The sequence below is a fragment of the Ilyonectria robusta genome (assembly GCF_021365365.1).
Source record: "Ilyonectria robusta strain PMI_751 chromosome Unknown BGZ61scaffold_5, whole genome shotgun sequence".
Lineage (NCBI taxonomy): Eukaryota > Fungi > Ascomycota > Sordariomycetes > Hypocreales > Nectriaceae > Ilyonectria > Ilyonectria robusta.
The window spans coordinates 1,903,174-1,917,852 of NW_025764439.1; the positions used below are offsets into that span (position 1 = coordinate 1,903,174).

General features: G+C 50.2%; 5 protein-coding genes across 5 annotated transcripts; 3 read left to right on the forward strand and 2 right to left on the reverse strand.

Moving 5' to 3' along the window:
- Nucleotides 1–524: 524 nt before the first annotated feature.
- On the reverse strand, nucleotides 525–1,283 carry BGZ61DRAFT_475375 (uncharacterized protein; the record flags this gene model as incomplete). Its single annotated transcript, XM_046248687.1, has 1 exon — nucleotides 525–1,283. The coding sequence occupies one exon, from the start codon at nucleotides 1,281–1,283 to the stop codon at nucleotides 525–527; it is 759 nt and encodes a 252-aa protein (XP_046107839.1).
- A 1,713-nt stretch (nucleotides 1,284–2,996) lies between these two features.
- On the forward strand, nucleotides 2,997–5,326 carry BGZ61DRAFT_515784 (general substrate transporter). Its single transcript, XM_046252258.1, has 2 exons — nucleotides 2,997–3,672; nucleotides 3,733–5,326. Exons 1-2 carry the CDS (start codon nucleotides 3,419–3,421, stop codon nucleotides 5,111–5,113), a joined length of 1,635 nt encoding a protein of 544 aa, XP_046107840.1. The 5' UTR covers nucleotides 2,997–3,418; the 3' UTR covers nucleotides 5,114–5,326.
- Nucleotides 5,327–6,131: 805 nt separating this feature from the next.
- Nucleotides 6,132–9,850, forward strand: BGZ61DRAFT_515785 (uncharacterized protein; the record flags this gene model as incomplete). Its single annotated transcript, XM_046252259.1, has 7 exons — nucleotides 6,132–6,289; nucleotides 6,345–6,582; nucleotides 6,627–6,683; nucleotides 6,732–7,263; nucleotides 7,314–7,458; nucleotides 7,515–9,676; nucleotides 9,732–9,850. 7 exons carry the CDS (start codon nucleotides 6,132–6,134, stop codon nucleotides 9,848–9,850), a joined length of 3,411 nt encoding a protein of 1,136 aa, XP_046107841.1.
- A 127-nt stretch (nucleotides 9,851–9,977) lies between these two features.
- BGZ61DRAFT_346351 (amino acid permease) lies at nucleotides 9,978–11,815 on the reverse strand (the record flags this gene model as incomplete). Its single annotated transcript, XM_046239870.1, has 3 exons — nucleotides 9,978–10,998; nucleotides 11,060–11,353; nucleotides 11,412–11,815. 3 exons carry the CDS (start codon nucleotides 11,813–11,815, stop codon nucleotides 9,978–9,980), a joined length of 1,719 nt encoding a protein of 572 aa, XP_046107842.1.
- A 902-nt stretch (nucleotides 11,816–12,717) lies between these two features.
- On the forward strand, nucleotides 12,718–14,603 carry BGZ61DRAFT_447016 (pyridoxal phosphate-dependent transferase). Its single transcript, XM_046245278.1, has one exon. It carries the CDS (start codon nucleotides 13,207–13,209, stop codon nucleotides 14,476–14,478), a length of 1,272 nt encoding a protein of 423 aa, XP_046107843.1. The 5' UTR covers nucleotides 12,718–13,206; the 3' UTR covers nucleotides 14,479–14,603.
- Nucleotides 14,604–14,679: the final 76 nt, after the last annotated feature.

Genomic DNA, 14,679 nt, shown 5'->3' on the forward strand with positions numbered 1-14,679 from the left:
GACCAACATCTACTCCAAGCTGAGAACTGAGCCAACCCTCTCTCACGTTCAAACACCTAGGCTCAATCGATCGACGGCGAGATTTCACGACAAAATTGATGGAAGCGCCTGGCTAAAGTTTTCGTGGCGTGAGCGTGCTGATTCTCGAGCTGAAGGGCTTAGAGATGCGCCCGCACAGGTCAGATTAGCCTGATCCAGCAGGTGACGAAGAAGCCACAGCAATGGAGGTGGCAGATCACTTGCTACAAACGTCGGGTTACGGGCTCAAAATGCCCTCACACTAACTTTGACGACTTAGCCAGTGCATCCATCGGTGAATGTGACTGAGGTCTTCATACGAGCTTGCATCCCAGCTAAGATGGCACTTACAATTGGCTATCAGTTGCATCGTATAATGTATCGTGTAAGTAATGCTACATTCTACAGATCCCGGTAAATGCCGCGTGTGAAGACCATGCATGACCTTCGGCCGATACCAAATGACCAAGTTCAGCTAATAAACCCATGCCCAAGTCAACTCAGGGTCAAAGACCCTCATAGAAAGCTAATTCTTCCTTGTTGCGGTATTGGCGATGAAATGACGGGTGGGTTCCCCGTGAATACACTGAAGACGGTGGCAGCATCTGCAACAGAGCAGCATGATACCCGTCGTGAAACCGTTGGGGGATAGACTTTTCGACAGGTTGGCTATCCTCTTCCCCAGAAGCTTCTCCTTGGCTCCGATCTTCGGTGGATGAGTGGCTTCTCGCAGATGAACCCCTGCTGTCAGAAGGCGACTCGACTCCCCGTCGGAACGGGGTTGGGCAAGTGCGAGAATCACTCTCTTCAGGTTCACTCGGTCTCGCGTACGACAACCGAGGAGAATCTTCTGTTAGTGCAAGCCATCTGTAGATTTCCTCTCGTAGTTGTGCATGCGAGTCGCCCGTGGCAGAAAGAGAACCAAGGCTTTCAAACTCTGTGTTCTGCCTGTCTTGGTCCTCAACCGAACGCAATGTCGGGTCATGTTTGGTTCCGTGTGAGGGAAGTGAGCTGGCGTCGACGCATCCATCAGTGGAAGTGGTGGCGGAGCTGATGAAGATAGTTCTGTTTGCCCATCTTGAAGGGAGCGGGGATTGTGTATTCTTCAGACTCTGAGAGTCTTGATAGGAAAGCTCCAACAATGTTGAGAATTGTGCGTCGAAGTGGATGTCTTCGAGGGGAGCGAAGATGTCGTTCATGGTTTGGTTTGGGGAAGTGTCGTTCGTGAACCCGTGAACTGTGGAAATGCACGGTGTCTGAGCCATTGTAAGCCGCCAGGGCCGTCCCTCATCGCCACAAGTCTAGAGTGGATTGACTGAAGCGAATGGATATCTGGAAAAGTCCATGGAGTTGAGGATGTGCCGTCATATAACCTCGTTCTCAGCGTCTTGCTCTTCAGCGCCACCGACAAGGTTTCCCGGCCAAGAGTCCCTTGATGATGACTTGACATCCGAATTCCGCGCTTTTGTCCGCGTTTCTTTCGTTGGGATGTTTCAGGTGCTCAGGTTGAGGTAGCTCGCAAGTTTGCACCCATCTCGGATACATGTCGTCTGTTTTTTAGGGTCAAAGTCTATGCTGAAACACGTTTCCATTGTGCAGGACTATCCGATTTTGTCTGTTGTCCAAGTCAAGATATTTTACTACTTTTGAAACACGTAGAGTTCGACTGGATCGAACACCTTGGATATGCTATAGGGTTGCAGTCCAAATTAAGGCCCGATAAGCGCGAGTATGTGCCATCATCTATTGCCTGTGAATACAAAGTTCGATCGAAATCAACGCTGGACAGAATGGCGAGTGAAAATTTCCCAGACAGGGCTCATAGAAACACGAATGGGTGATGAAAGAGGAGTATCTGGAGCCAGTTCAATTCGTCATACGTTCTTCTCAAGGTCTAGACTCTAGAGCCCAAGTTTGGCTATCATATTTACTCGCGTCTAGAGAAATACGAAAAAAGGCACACAGACAACAAAGCAGAAATTAAGCCGCACAGCAAGCATCACCTTCATTCTGCGCATCGGAGACGTTCCGTGATCTGCCGGCTGTAACGGAGTACGGAGGAGCATTTCAAAAGTTTTTGCCCACGCTACGGACGTCACACCCTTTGATCCTTGCCAGGTACCTAACGGTACATAAGACCGTAAGCATCTCCAGGCGATCAGCTGCTGTAGGTAACAATGATTGAGCGGTCCCAGGATTAACACGGAAACATCCCAGTGGGCTACGGCGCTGGAATGTAGAGCTTTTAGAGAGCTGATACTTGCACAATATTACTCTATGTTCCTCAAGCAAGAAAAAGCAACATGTGGCTTGGGCGCGAGCAAAAACTTTTGAAATGCTCCTCCGTATGATCATGGCCAAGTCCTCTTGGTACTGTAGAGGAGGATCGCTGCCGGGGCGGATTCGCTTAACGCGGGGAAGCTTAACTTGCAGATCCTGAGACGGGGCTCGCCGGCTCGGTGGTATTTTAGCGTCAATATTGATCATAACACCCGAGAACGCCAAGCCTGTCCAGGGTGTGTTCTCGGCGATGCGCGACGACGAGTTTTCCGCAGCTCGTTGAAGCGAGGTTGAACAAGTGTCGTAGCCGGTAATATAAACACGCAAAGCTGAATGCGTTTGTCAGATGGAACGAAGGCCCCGTTGATTTAGGCTCTGATCAGGTTAGTGCCGCGAAGGGAGCGCGCGATGGTCTCGAGTGTCGCGTGTCGTGGGAAGATTTTTGTCGGACCGACGAAACCAGGGACTTGACCGGGGGAGTCGAGAGTGACGACAGCGTGGCTCGAGCTTCAAACACATTCAGGTCAGTCAAAGCACCTGAAGAGGCTGAAGTCGGGCACGCCCCCCCTTTTTGCAGGTTTATTACTGGTGATGTTGCTTCCAACCGGGCGTCAGGTCAGGGGTGTGTCCAATTTCAGACGTGCTCCGACTTAAGGTTCCAAGTTCTTGCTCAGTCACGGGCTGGCTTTCCCAATTGCTTCTAGAAAAACTGCCCCAAATACGCGGCGGCGCCCTGACATTCTCTCCCCCTGACCTCTGTCGGCCCGACGAGATTTACCAGCAGCTGTTTGACGCTCACTATGACTGGGCACGTGGCGACCGAGTCAAGACGCTAAGTCCCGAGTAGCAGTCTGGGCTTTCCTTGGCCCTTTACATTCATTTTCCCAGCAGTGAAGGAGTCTGGGGAACGTGGAGAAGCGTTTGCGGTGCGACTATAAGAAACCCCAGATTCCCCAGATTCTCTCCGGCCTGTCACTCAGTCACAAACCAGTCGCACTCTCTTCATCCCCAACCTCTCCTCTCTGTTCGCCTAGACTCTTGTCTCCAGCGCTTCTCCCACAGTTGTCTATTTGTTTTGACAATCTGCTGCTGCACAGACTAAACGGCAGCCAACAACGCCATGGCTTCGTCGCCCAAAGTCTCCCCGACTCATGCCGAGGATGTGGTAGGCTCAGTGCCTGCACTCGGCGCCCAGGAATGGGACGTCGACAAGGCTGATGCGCGAGATGCCACTGAACTCGAGCACAGCCTCACCTTGCGCGACAGTTTCCGGCTCTACCCCAAGGCCATTGGCTTCTCCCTGCTCTTCTCGACCGCCATTATCATGGAAGGATATGACCTGTCTCTCCTCGGAAGTTTCTACGGTTATGACGCGTAAGTCACCCCATAGCCTCAACTGGCTCTATGAAAATACTCATCTAATATGTACGATAGCTTCAAGAACAAGTTTGGCGACCAGGTTGACTCGGACGGAAACAAAATCATCTCAGCTGATTGGCAGACATACATCCAGGTGGGTGGCATGTGTGGCCAAATCATCGGTCTCTACCTCAACGGATGGGTCTCAGACGCCATTGGCTACAAGAAAACAATGATGGCCTCCCAATTCCTCATGATTGGCCTCATTTTCTTCCCCTTCTTCGCGCCCAACCTCCCAACGCTCCTCGCAGGAAACATTATGCTCGGTATTCCGTGGGGTGTTTTCCAGACCATTACGCTCGCCTACGCCTCTGATATCGCGCCTGTCATCCTTCGTCCCTACCTGACTGCCTACGTCAACCTCTGCTGGGTTATCGGTCAGCTTATTGCGGCCGGCGTGCTCCGCGGCTTCAGTCCTATGGGCGGCGATTGGTCTTACCGCATCCCCTTCGCCCTCCAGTGGGCGTGGCCGCCGTTTATTATCCTCGGTACCCTATTCGCACCTGAGTCCCCGTGGTGGCTTGTTCGAAAGGGACGGTTCGACGATGCGAGACGCGCTGTTCTGAAGCTTGTCTCCCAGTGCGATATTCCCTTCAACGCCGATGCCCAGGTGGCCATGCTTAAGGCTACCAACGACCTGGAGTTGGAGCACTCCGCTGGAATGAACTACTGGCATTGCTTTATGCGCAGCGACTTGCGCCGAACTGAAATCGCCTCCATCAGCTACACTGCCCAGGCGATGTGCGGTAGCGTCCTGATGGGCTACTCCGTCCAGTTCTATCTGGAAGCCGGCCTCTCACCCGAAAAGGCCCTGGACTTTAACGTCTTGCAATATTCCGTCGGCGCTATTGGAGTTATCCTCTCTTGGTTCTGGATGTCGCGCTTTGGTCGTCGCACTATCTATCTCGTTGGCATGGGCTCGCTCTTTGTCGTCCTCCTTGTCGTCGGGGCCCTCGGCTTCGTGGACCAGTCCAACTCCAGTGTCGGCTGGGCCATTGGTAGCCTGCTTGTCTTCTATACATTTTTGTATGATATGGCAATTGGACCCATCTGCTACACTGTCGTCGCAGAAATTCCTTCTACCCGGCTGAAGGCCAAGACCATCGTCCTTGCCCGCAACTTCAACAACATGGCTGGCTTGGTTAACAACACATTGATGCCTCGTATGCTGGGCCGTAACTCTTGGAACTGGGGCGCAAAATCCGGTCTTTTCTGGGCTGCTTGGTGTCTCATCATCTTCATCTGGGCCTTTTTCCGTCTGCCCGAGACCAAGGACCGTACATATGGTGAGCTTGACCTTCTTTTCAAGCATGAAGTCAACACACGCAAGTTTGCAAGCACCCAGGTCGACCAATTCCCGACAAGCGGCCAAGAGACAGAGAAGGTCCAGAATTAATGGTGGGTAGGAGGGGTAGCTGGCTGTGACGAGCATCCGTCTTAAGTCCTTCAATAACCGGATGTCAGAAGATGGACGCTGGATCACACACAGAATTGATTTGGTCAATCTTGACCCGTTTTAGCTTAGTAACTAAGTAGATACTCAAGAAACTGTTTTATAGAAACGCCATTAATTCCAATGCAATAGTCAAGTGGACCGGTCAGGATATACATAGAAATTAAGATAATTATTTAATCGGGATCCTTTAAGCGTTCATCTTATTTGACAACTGTAAATTAAAAGAAAGGTATTTATAAGTGTAAACAGTATGTAGTTACTGCCTGTGGTTTCACAGCGCGTTTATGAGGTCCCGTCATCGCATATTCATTGCATAAAGTCAGCCCCAACATACGTGCCACAATACTAATGTGCATACCAGCCTATGCCTCATGATGGCACAAACCTAGAACAACGTAAATCTTCAACTTCAAGTAGCATGAAATATTCTAGAAACTTGGATCCGCATAACATAGTGTAAGTTGCATTATAGCAGGTCTGTTAAAGCGATTAAGACGTGCTTCAAGACAAGGCAGAGGTGCTTCCACCACCTCATTCGTAATTTTATGTCAGGCAGCGACAACCCTGAAGAAGTAGACTGTAGCAGTTTTGCACATTAGAAATCGAATGAGATTATGATGTGTCTTCTGGTTATTTCATGGTGACAGTTGCTAGAATCACCTTACCAAGCCCAAGGTAGTCCATCGTCGCTCCGTGGACGCAAAGAACGACGAGTCTGTGATTGGGTCGATGTTCGTCCGCCTCATCTAATAAATCAATTCGATTGATGCCTGACGTGGCTTACCACAACCACGCTTCAGTCAGGCTGGCATGCGCCACCTCTTCGATGCCTGCTGACCGTCATTTTGCGATAATTTTCAACCTTTCAAGCTACAACATCGCCTATCCACAGATGAGATGTGGAACAACACAGTTACCGTGAGCATCTAGCAGGATATCACTCTAGCCCTTTTTCGCCATGCGACAATTCTTCCACGACAAACGGAACAAATATCTCCCGATACGGCAGAGCGGCCAACCCGGGGGCAATGCTGCAACGGCTGCGTCTTCTTCCAGTGCAAAGACTTTCCCCGTCGGTATCAAGTGCCTCCATAGGCCAGCAGAGGATCTTGTTGAGTGCGTACCCTTTGCGAAGTGACCAATACCGTGGCTGGCTAATAGTTCCTCTCAGTATTGTATTCGTCCACGGCCTGAGCGGCCATCGGGAGAGGACATGGACGGCCTCAGGGGAATCTGAGCCATGGCCCAAGACTCTCCTGCCATCTAAACTACCAAACGCCCGAATCCTCACATTCGGATACAATGCCTACGTTACTAGTTGGCAAGGCATTGTGTCACAAGATCGCCTCGGGAGCCATGCCGGTAATCTGTTGAATTCTCTTGCCTCTTATAGGGAGGACGACAAAACGGTGGGTAATCGTTTGTAAATAGGGATGGCGCTAATATTGTGTAGAATGATCGCCCTATTATTTTCGTCTGTCACAGCTTGGGTGGGCTTGTTTGCGAAGATGTAAGATCATGCGAGCCTCCAAGGGAATGAATACTGATCACGGAAAAGGCTTTAATCAAATCGAACGAGCGACCAGAGGCACAGCTCCGTAACATCATTCATTGTACCCGCGGTATCATATTCCTGGGAACGCCGCACCATGGATCTGGCCTGGCCACTTGGGCCGAGCGCATGTCACTGTCCATCAATGTGATAAAACAGACCAATTCCAAGATTGTCGAAGTCCTCAGACGCGATTCTGAAGTCCTTGCTAGGATCCAGGAGAGTTTTCATACCATGGTTTTAGCTCGCAACAAGACAAAAGGGTACGCCATCGAGATCACTTGCTTCTATGAGCAACTACCTCTACCCAGAATTGGATTCGTCGTCCCACAAGATTCGGCCACTCTCCCGGGGTACAATCAGATAGGCATCCACGGCAACCACAAGCAGATGATCAAGTTTTCCGAAGCACACGATCCGGGTTTCATGGCTATTTGCGGTGAACTCAAGCGGTGGGTCGGGTCTCTGGCTACGCCCGATGGCCGGGACATTTCACGAAACCCGGAAACACATAAGCCTAAAGCAACCAGCAGACACTGTAGGCAAATCAGATGGCTACCAACACTCTTAACGCTAATTTACCTCCAGTTCTTGTACCATACACCTGCAACTCGGATTTCGTCGGGCGGTCCGGGATCCTTGAACAGTTAAAATCTCAGCTTGGCCACAACCAGCCCGAGTCTCAACACAAATCACAGGCAAGGGTATCGCTCCATGGCCTCGGTGGGATCGGGTAAGTATCTCCTGCTGTTTTTTTCCAGCTATACATGGTGTGCTAATTCAGGACAGGAAAACCCAGATTGCTTTGGCATATGCCTATTGGCTACAAGACGAACACCCAGAGGTCTCGGTGTTTTGGGTTCATGCCAGTAACGCCGAGCGATTTCGCCAAGCATTCGCGTACATCGCACAGGAATGTCAGATCCCTGGCTACGATGACTCCAAGACCGATATGCTACAGCTAGTCAAGACATGGCTGGAAAGAAGAGAACGGGGGAATTGGCTCATGATAATCGACAACGCCGATGATGCCCATGTATTTTTCAGTCAATCAACGGAGCCGGCAAACGCAGCGACCCATCAAGATCGAATTGGACGCTATATCCCGGAGTGCGCTCATGGATCTCTGCTTATCACGACAAGAAACCTGATGGCGGCATCGAGGTTGACAAAAGGAAATCCCACAATTGGCGTTGGTAACATGGATGAGAGCGAGTCGGCCGAGCTGCTTCGCACAAGGCTTGGAGGAATAGAATCTTCCTCTACTGAACTGTCGATTCTTTCTTCTCGGCTGGAGTATCTGCCACTCGCTCTCGCGCAGGCAGCTGCATTCATTCAGGAGAACGCCCTCCAGATTAAGGATTATCTGCAGCTCCTCGGCCACAGTGATCAAACCCTTGTTGATCTATTGAGCGAAGAGTTTGAGACCACAGGGAGAGAAACAGAAGCTCCTCGTGCAGTTGCGGAAACATGGGCTCTTTCGTTTCAACAGATTGAGCAGCAAAATCCACTGGCCGGGGAGCTTCTCTCGTTCATGTGCCTCCTCGATCGGCAGGACATTCCCATGGAATTCTTGTTTCATTACACTCAAAAAGACCATGATAGTAATTTTGGGAGTAACGTCACGCTTACTAAAGCCTTGGGTGTTCTCAAGGCCTTTTCCTTTATCGCAGAGGGTAAAGACGAGCATCTGAATATGCACCGCCTCGTGCAGTTGGTCACTCGAAAGTGGTTGACTACAAAGAACACCGTATCTCAGTTTACGGAACTGGCCATCTTAGCGGTGTCTACTGCTTATCCAGAGAGTCATTATGAGAACCGCGCATTATCCGTCGCGTATCTCCCACATGTGCAGTCTGTGCTGAACTTGAAAGGCACTGACTCGAGGGACGAAAATATTGCCAAGGCAACCCTATTGCACAGGGTAGCTGGGTTTTCTCATTGGGATGGTCAATGGAGTGAAGCGGAGGAGCTATCTGCACAAGCCCTAGCCACACGACGACAATTGCTTGGCGAGGAACATCCTGATACGCTGGCTAGCATGCGCTCCTTAGCATTCGCATTAAAGGAGCAGGGCCGGTGGAAAGAAACAGAAGAATTACATCTGCGCGAGTTGGAAATCTCCAAAAGGGTGCTTGGCGAGCAAAATCTTGAGACACTAAATACAATGGTCAATCTGGGATTCATACTTGGAAAGCAAGGCAAGTTTCGGGAGGCAGAGGAGCTGCAATCACAAGCATTGGGGATCCAGAAAAGGGTCGTTGGCAAGGAACACCCCGACACCCTGACTAGCATGAGTGACTTAGCACTGACTCTCGAAGATCAGGGTAGGTGGGGGGAGGCAGAGGAGATGCAGCTACAAGTATTGGAGATCCAGAAAAAGCTACTTGGGAAGGAGCACCCCCACACCCTAGCTAGCATGAATAACTTAGCATTGACTTTCTCAAATCAGGGTAGGTGGGGGGAGGCAGAGGAGCTACAGCTACAAGTATTGGAGATCAGGAAAAGGCTACTTGGGAAGGAGCACCCCCGCACCCTAACTAGCATGAATAACTTAGCATTGACTTTCTTAAATCAGGGTAGGTGGGGGGAGGCAGAGGAGCTGCAATCACAAGCATTGGGGATCCAGAAAAGGGTCGTTGGCAAGGAACACCCCCACACCCTAACTAGCATGAGTGACTTAGCATTGACTTTCTCAAATCAGGGTAGGTGGGGGGAGGCAGAGGAGATGCAGCTACAAGTATTGGAGATCCAGAAAAAGCTACTTGGGAAGGAGCACCCCCACACCCTAGCTAGCATGAATAACTTAGCATCGACTTTCTCAAATCAGGGTAGGTGGGGGGAGGCAGAGGAGATACAGATACAAGTGTTAGAGATCGGGAAAAGGGTATTTGGGAAGGAACACCCGCACACCCTGGCTAGCATGAACAATCTTGCCTACACTTGGAAAAGTATGGGCAAGTCCAAGGAGGCTCTGGACTTAATGCTTGACTGCGTTCGTCTTAGGAAGCAAATACTGGGGCCTGATCATCCCCACACAGTATCGTCATGTCATGCCGTCGATGAATGGCGGTCAGAAGCTGGGTTGTCTTGATGAAGACGAAACGGCGAGAGTGTTGGTCTAATGTCTAATGTTGAGCACACTAGCACACTATGATAGGAGTAAACCATGTGTAAGAAACATTCTGTCTCGGAACACTTCAAAGTGATATAGAAAGAATAATTTAATTCTGCACACACCTCATGTCTGGCTTACAACAGCCACGAAAAAAATGTCTTGTAAAACCAACTCATCCTGCTCCTTCCCTCGGACTCTCGCCTAGCTGCCTTGCGTGCGAGAAATTCTTCCTCCTCTCTATCGATAACATCCTTCCCGGTGTAAAAGTCCGCTTCCGCCGGTTTAATTCCACGACTCTTGGTGATAAACTTGTGACCAAAAATAAGTATCAGATAGACAGGGATTCCAAGGTAACCAGTGATGAAGGTTTTTGTCTTGGCCATGTCAAAGTCCCCAACAAAGACGTCGTAGTTCTTTGTCAGAGCAATGATGATACAGACAATTAAGGCGACCCATGTTCCGTAGACACCAAATGGCGCGACGTAAGGAAGAGCCTCGTCAGCCAGCCCTTGTGTTCTGCGAGCCCGACACCAGTGGATATGGGTAACCAGGATAGAAATCCAAGTCACAAGAGCAAAGATGGTCGTCAGGTTCACAAAGTATTGGAACACCTTTGTTGAGTCGTCTGAAACGTTCATAAAGGCGAGCAGGCAGAAGAGTGCCGAAAAGCCAAGAGCGTAAATCGGAACCCCGTTCTTGTTCGTCCTCTTGAAGATCTTGGGCGCCAGGCCATCCGAAGCCAGGGCATGTAAAGTTCTGCTGGAAATGTAGAGATCTGTGTTCGAGGCGGAGAAAACGAAGACCAAGATACATCCATTCAAGACGTGGGCAATTGCTCGAACTCCTGCAAGCTCAGCAGCGACGACGAATGGCGAAGCCGAAGCACCAGTCTTTGCTGCAGTAGCGAAAACCAGCTGCGGCGAGTTATACGGCACAATCATGCCCACGAGCAAAACACTAAGGCAGTAGAAGAATAAGATGCGATAATATGTGAGCTTGATGGCCTTGGGGATTGTCTTGCGTGGGTTCTGGGCTTCAGCCACAGTGACACCCACTAGCTCTGTACCCATATAGGCAAACGTTGCGTTGATCATGCATGACCAAAAGCCCAAGAATCGGCCGCTTGAGCCCTCGTTGATGTATGGTTTGAAAGCACTATAATCGGCCGTCAGCGACTTTGGGTCTCGGACGGTAGGGTTTGTCAACATTGCCATACCCTGGGTCTCTCCAGTATCTGAAGCCCTTGCGGTCATGATCTGGGCCCCCGCCAAGAGCAAGAATAAGGGAAAAGAGGATGATTCCAACAATCGTGATCACTTTGAATGCTGAAAGCCAGAATTCAAATTCGCCGAAGAATCGAATACCGAAGTAGTTGATGCAGAGGATACATACGAGGAAAATCGCAATAAACACTCCTGGGTTTATGGTATCGCGATCGACCCAGAATTGTATAACAAGCGCTGCTGCGGTGAGCTGATTAGGGGCTATAATGACGTATTTAACCCAGTAGCTATTTAAAGGCATCAGTTTGAGACGCTCTCATTCTTGGACAGAATCTGAGAACTCACCACCACCCTAAGGCAAAGCCAAGGGAGGGATCGCAAAATCGGGTCGCGTATGCGGTAAAACCGGCAGAGACAGGAAGCCATGCTGCCATCTCGCCAACAGCAGCCATGATCAGGAATACGACGAACCCGACAATCGTGTATGAGATGAAAACGGAGCCTGGACCGGCCTGGGCTAGGGACTTTCCGGTTCCAATAATGAGACCAGTTCCAATAGCGCCACCAATGGCAATCATTGTGATGTGGCGGGCCTTGAGTCCACGATGTAGCGTTGTGTTTTGAACCACTTCTTGTCCATCGTTGGGCTTGAGATTTTGGTCGTCATAGGTCTGGACATTGTCCAAGCCTACAAGATCCAACTCGGGGTTGACCTTCTCAACATCGTGAGATGGCTTTGTGACGGCCATGTCTTCCCTGGGGCTGAGTGCCTTAACAAAGAAATGCAGAAAAATAAATAGTAGTGGACTAATGACAGTGAGTTGATTGGTAGTCGACCCTGGATGTGTGAACATGAATTTGCTCTACGGGGAGGGGATACATTTATACCCTTTTATCAACAGCCGTGCGAACCTCACTGTTTGCCAAGGAAAACACCCCGGACCCACACTCCCACACTTCTTATCATCGTAACGCGGGGTACCATGCGGATGGCTCAGGAGCCCAGGAACAAGAAGATAACGTTGGCGACTCATGCAGTTCATGATTACCCGATCCATAGTTGCGGAAACCCCGGGCTAGGACAGCTCGTACCCAATCCTCTTTGAATGGACCACTCACAAGGTACAAGATGGGTGAGTTAATAAAAATATATGACGCTTTTTTTCTAACCGTGTTCAGATATTCAGGCTTCCTAATACAACTCTGAGCCCATCCATCATTATCTAGCGTACTTTCGCCCGAGTCCAGGCCATTATCGCAACCTCCCACACGTAAAACCCATCGCTCATTATCTAGGAATAAATCGGAGCTGAGAAAAAACTCTTATCGATTGACTAGGGCTCAATTTTGGTTCATCAATTCGCTGGGCAGATAAGTTGCCTCATTAACTTAGGCATTGAGGCCTCTTCCGAAAGTACTTTGGGTTGCGCGGGGTTTGGTCTCCGCGAGCTTCGGAGAAGGCTAGGTGGTGGCGATGTCGCGCTTGGATCGCGCTGCGGTTGTTGACTATGGACTTTGGTCTCCGCTCAGATGGCTAGACCACATGATAAGAATCAAGGCTGACGTCGGCTTCCTCGCCAGACTCGGCTCTAATTCTGTCGGTGGGCTTGGGTCTCCGTCTCTTGAAATCCAGGGTTCGCTTCGACTCCATGCTGCTTTTCTGAAATTACATGACTCCTCAAAGTATGGCTTTGGGTCTCCGTCTTCAACAATCCCAGATCGCCACCAAAAAAAAGTCCTCGTTCTCAATTACCATGACTACTCAAAACATGGGCTTGGGTCTCCGTTTATCTGCACGAGTAATTGGCCCTGACCGAGCTTACGCCGTCACGCAAACATGAACCGAAAGCACCTGGAATTGGGTCTCCGTTCCTCTTCGGCTGCAATTGAATGGTCTCACGACAGGAGCATCCTCGACCGGCTTCTCGTTAACATCTGGAAAAGTTTTACAAGCGTCACGCATACGACAGGGCCATGCATCCAGCCTTGGTCCTACAAACAGCTGTTCAACGTCATGGCATCAAGGGGTGACAGAAACGTATAAGAACAGCAAAGACCAGCCCCAGGAGAGCAAGGGACAAATTCTCCAATCTTGACTGAGACTGACAGCATTCAAACGTCTTCACTATCGACCACCATCATGGCTCCAATCAGCACCAACGACGTGGAAGGCGCCACTTCAATTACAAACGTATCAAAGGGTTCCCTGCCAAAACAACCCTCTTCGAAGGCCAAATTCGACATCTTCCGCCGGCTAGTTCCCGTCGTGGCTGATGGAACCGTCACCCACCTCAACGCTGGGTTCATGCCACCATCAAACTTGGTCACCCACGAAGCGATCAGTCAGTTTTGCACCCAGTGGCTTCATAGCCCCTCGCCAAAACATTCATGGCGGCAAATTGCGGAAGAAGTTCGTGTCCTGCTCGCACAATACATCAACACCGACCCGTCGTGTCTCGCATTTACTCGGGACACGACAGAGGCAATGAGCTACTTCATGCATAGCCTCAACCTTCAGCCAGGTGACAATGTCGTTATTCTAGACTGCGAACATCCTAACCAAGCTTATGGGTGGCTGTCTTTGCGATCTCTCGGCGTCGAGGTTAGGCAAGTCCCAACGGAATCAGAAGCGAACGGGTTCGCCACAGCAGCCAACGCCAACACCTTTGCCGACCACGTCGATGACAGGACTCGCGCCATTGGCATCAGCTCTATCATGTTTCACAGTGGACAGTGGAACGATGTGTCGGATATCTGTGCCGCATATCGGCCCAGAGGAATCCATGTTCTGGCCGATTTGACTCAGCAAGTGGGTTTCGCGGATGTGGACGTTCAGGAGCTAGGCGTGTCTGCAGCAGCTTTCAGTCTGCACAAGGGACTCAATTCCCCCCTGGGGCTTGCAGCTCTCTACGTCCATGAAGATTTCATCCGCGATCTAGACCCGATACCGCCAATCGTTGGATATGGTTCCGTGCGCAACACATCAGAGGACTTCATGATTCCGAATAGCCCAATCGGCTTTCATCCCTCAGCTCGCAGATACGAACACGCTAATATGAACCTACTGGCGGCATCTGCTGCAAGGGCGTTTCTCCAGTTCTATCTGGACATCATGGGCCCCGAAGAGGTCAAAGAGCATCTTTATACTCTTGGCGACGCCCTGCGCGAAAAGTGCGAACAACTAGGAGTAGAAGTTCTCGGACCTTCAGAGCGTCGCAGCCATGCGCCACATTTGTACATCCTCAAATTATACGAAGACAAATGGGAGGAGCATTTCAAGCAACACGACGTGGCAGTGACAGTTTATCGATGGGGTGTGAGGGTGTCATTTGGGTTCTACAGCTCTCTGGACGACGTGCAAAGACTGGCAGATGTCATTCAATACGGGTTAGATGCTGGCTTTCAGATTTAAGCAGCTAAATGAGTGGCTGAAGCGAGAGAAGTTGCATCTAAGTGGTTTCTAGAAGTTGGGTAAATAGAATAATGTTTGTAGAAAATTCTAGTGGTATTCCTTTTCAGATGCCGTCGTCCAGTTCATAACGCGCGATGCAATCAAATCGTATCCGATGAACATATGCAAAATGGTCCGGGACAGGGTTCTTATTTGTCGAAT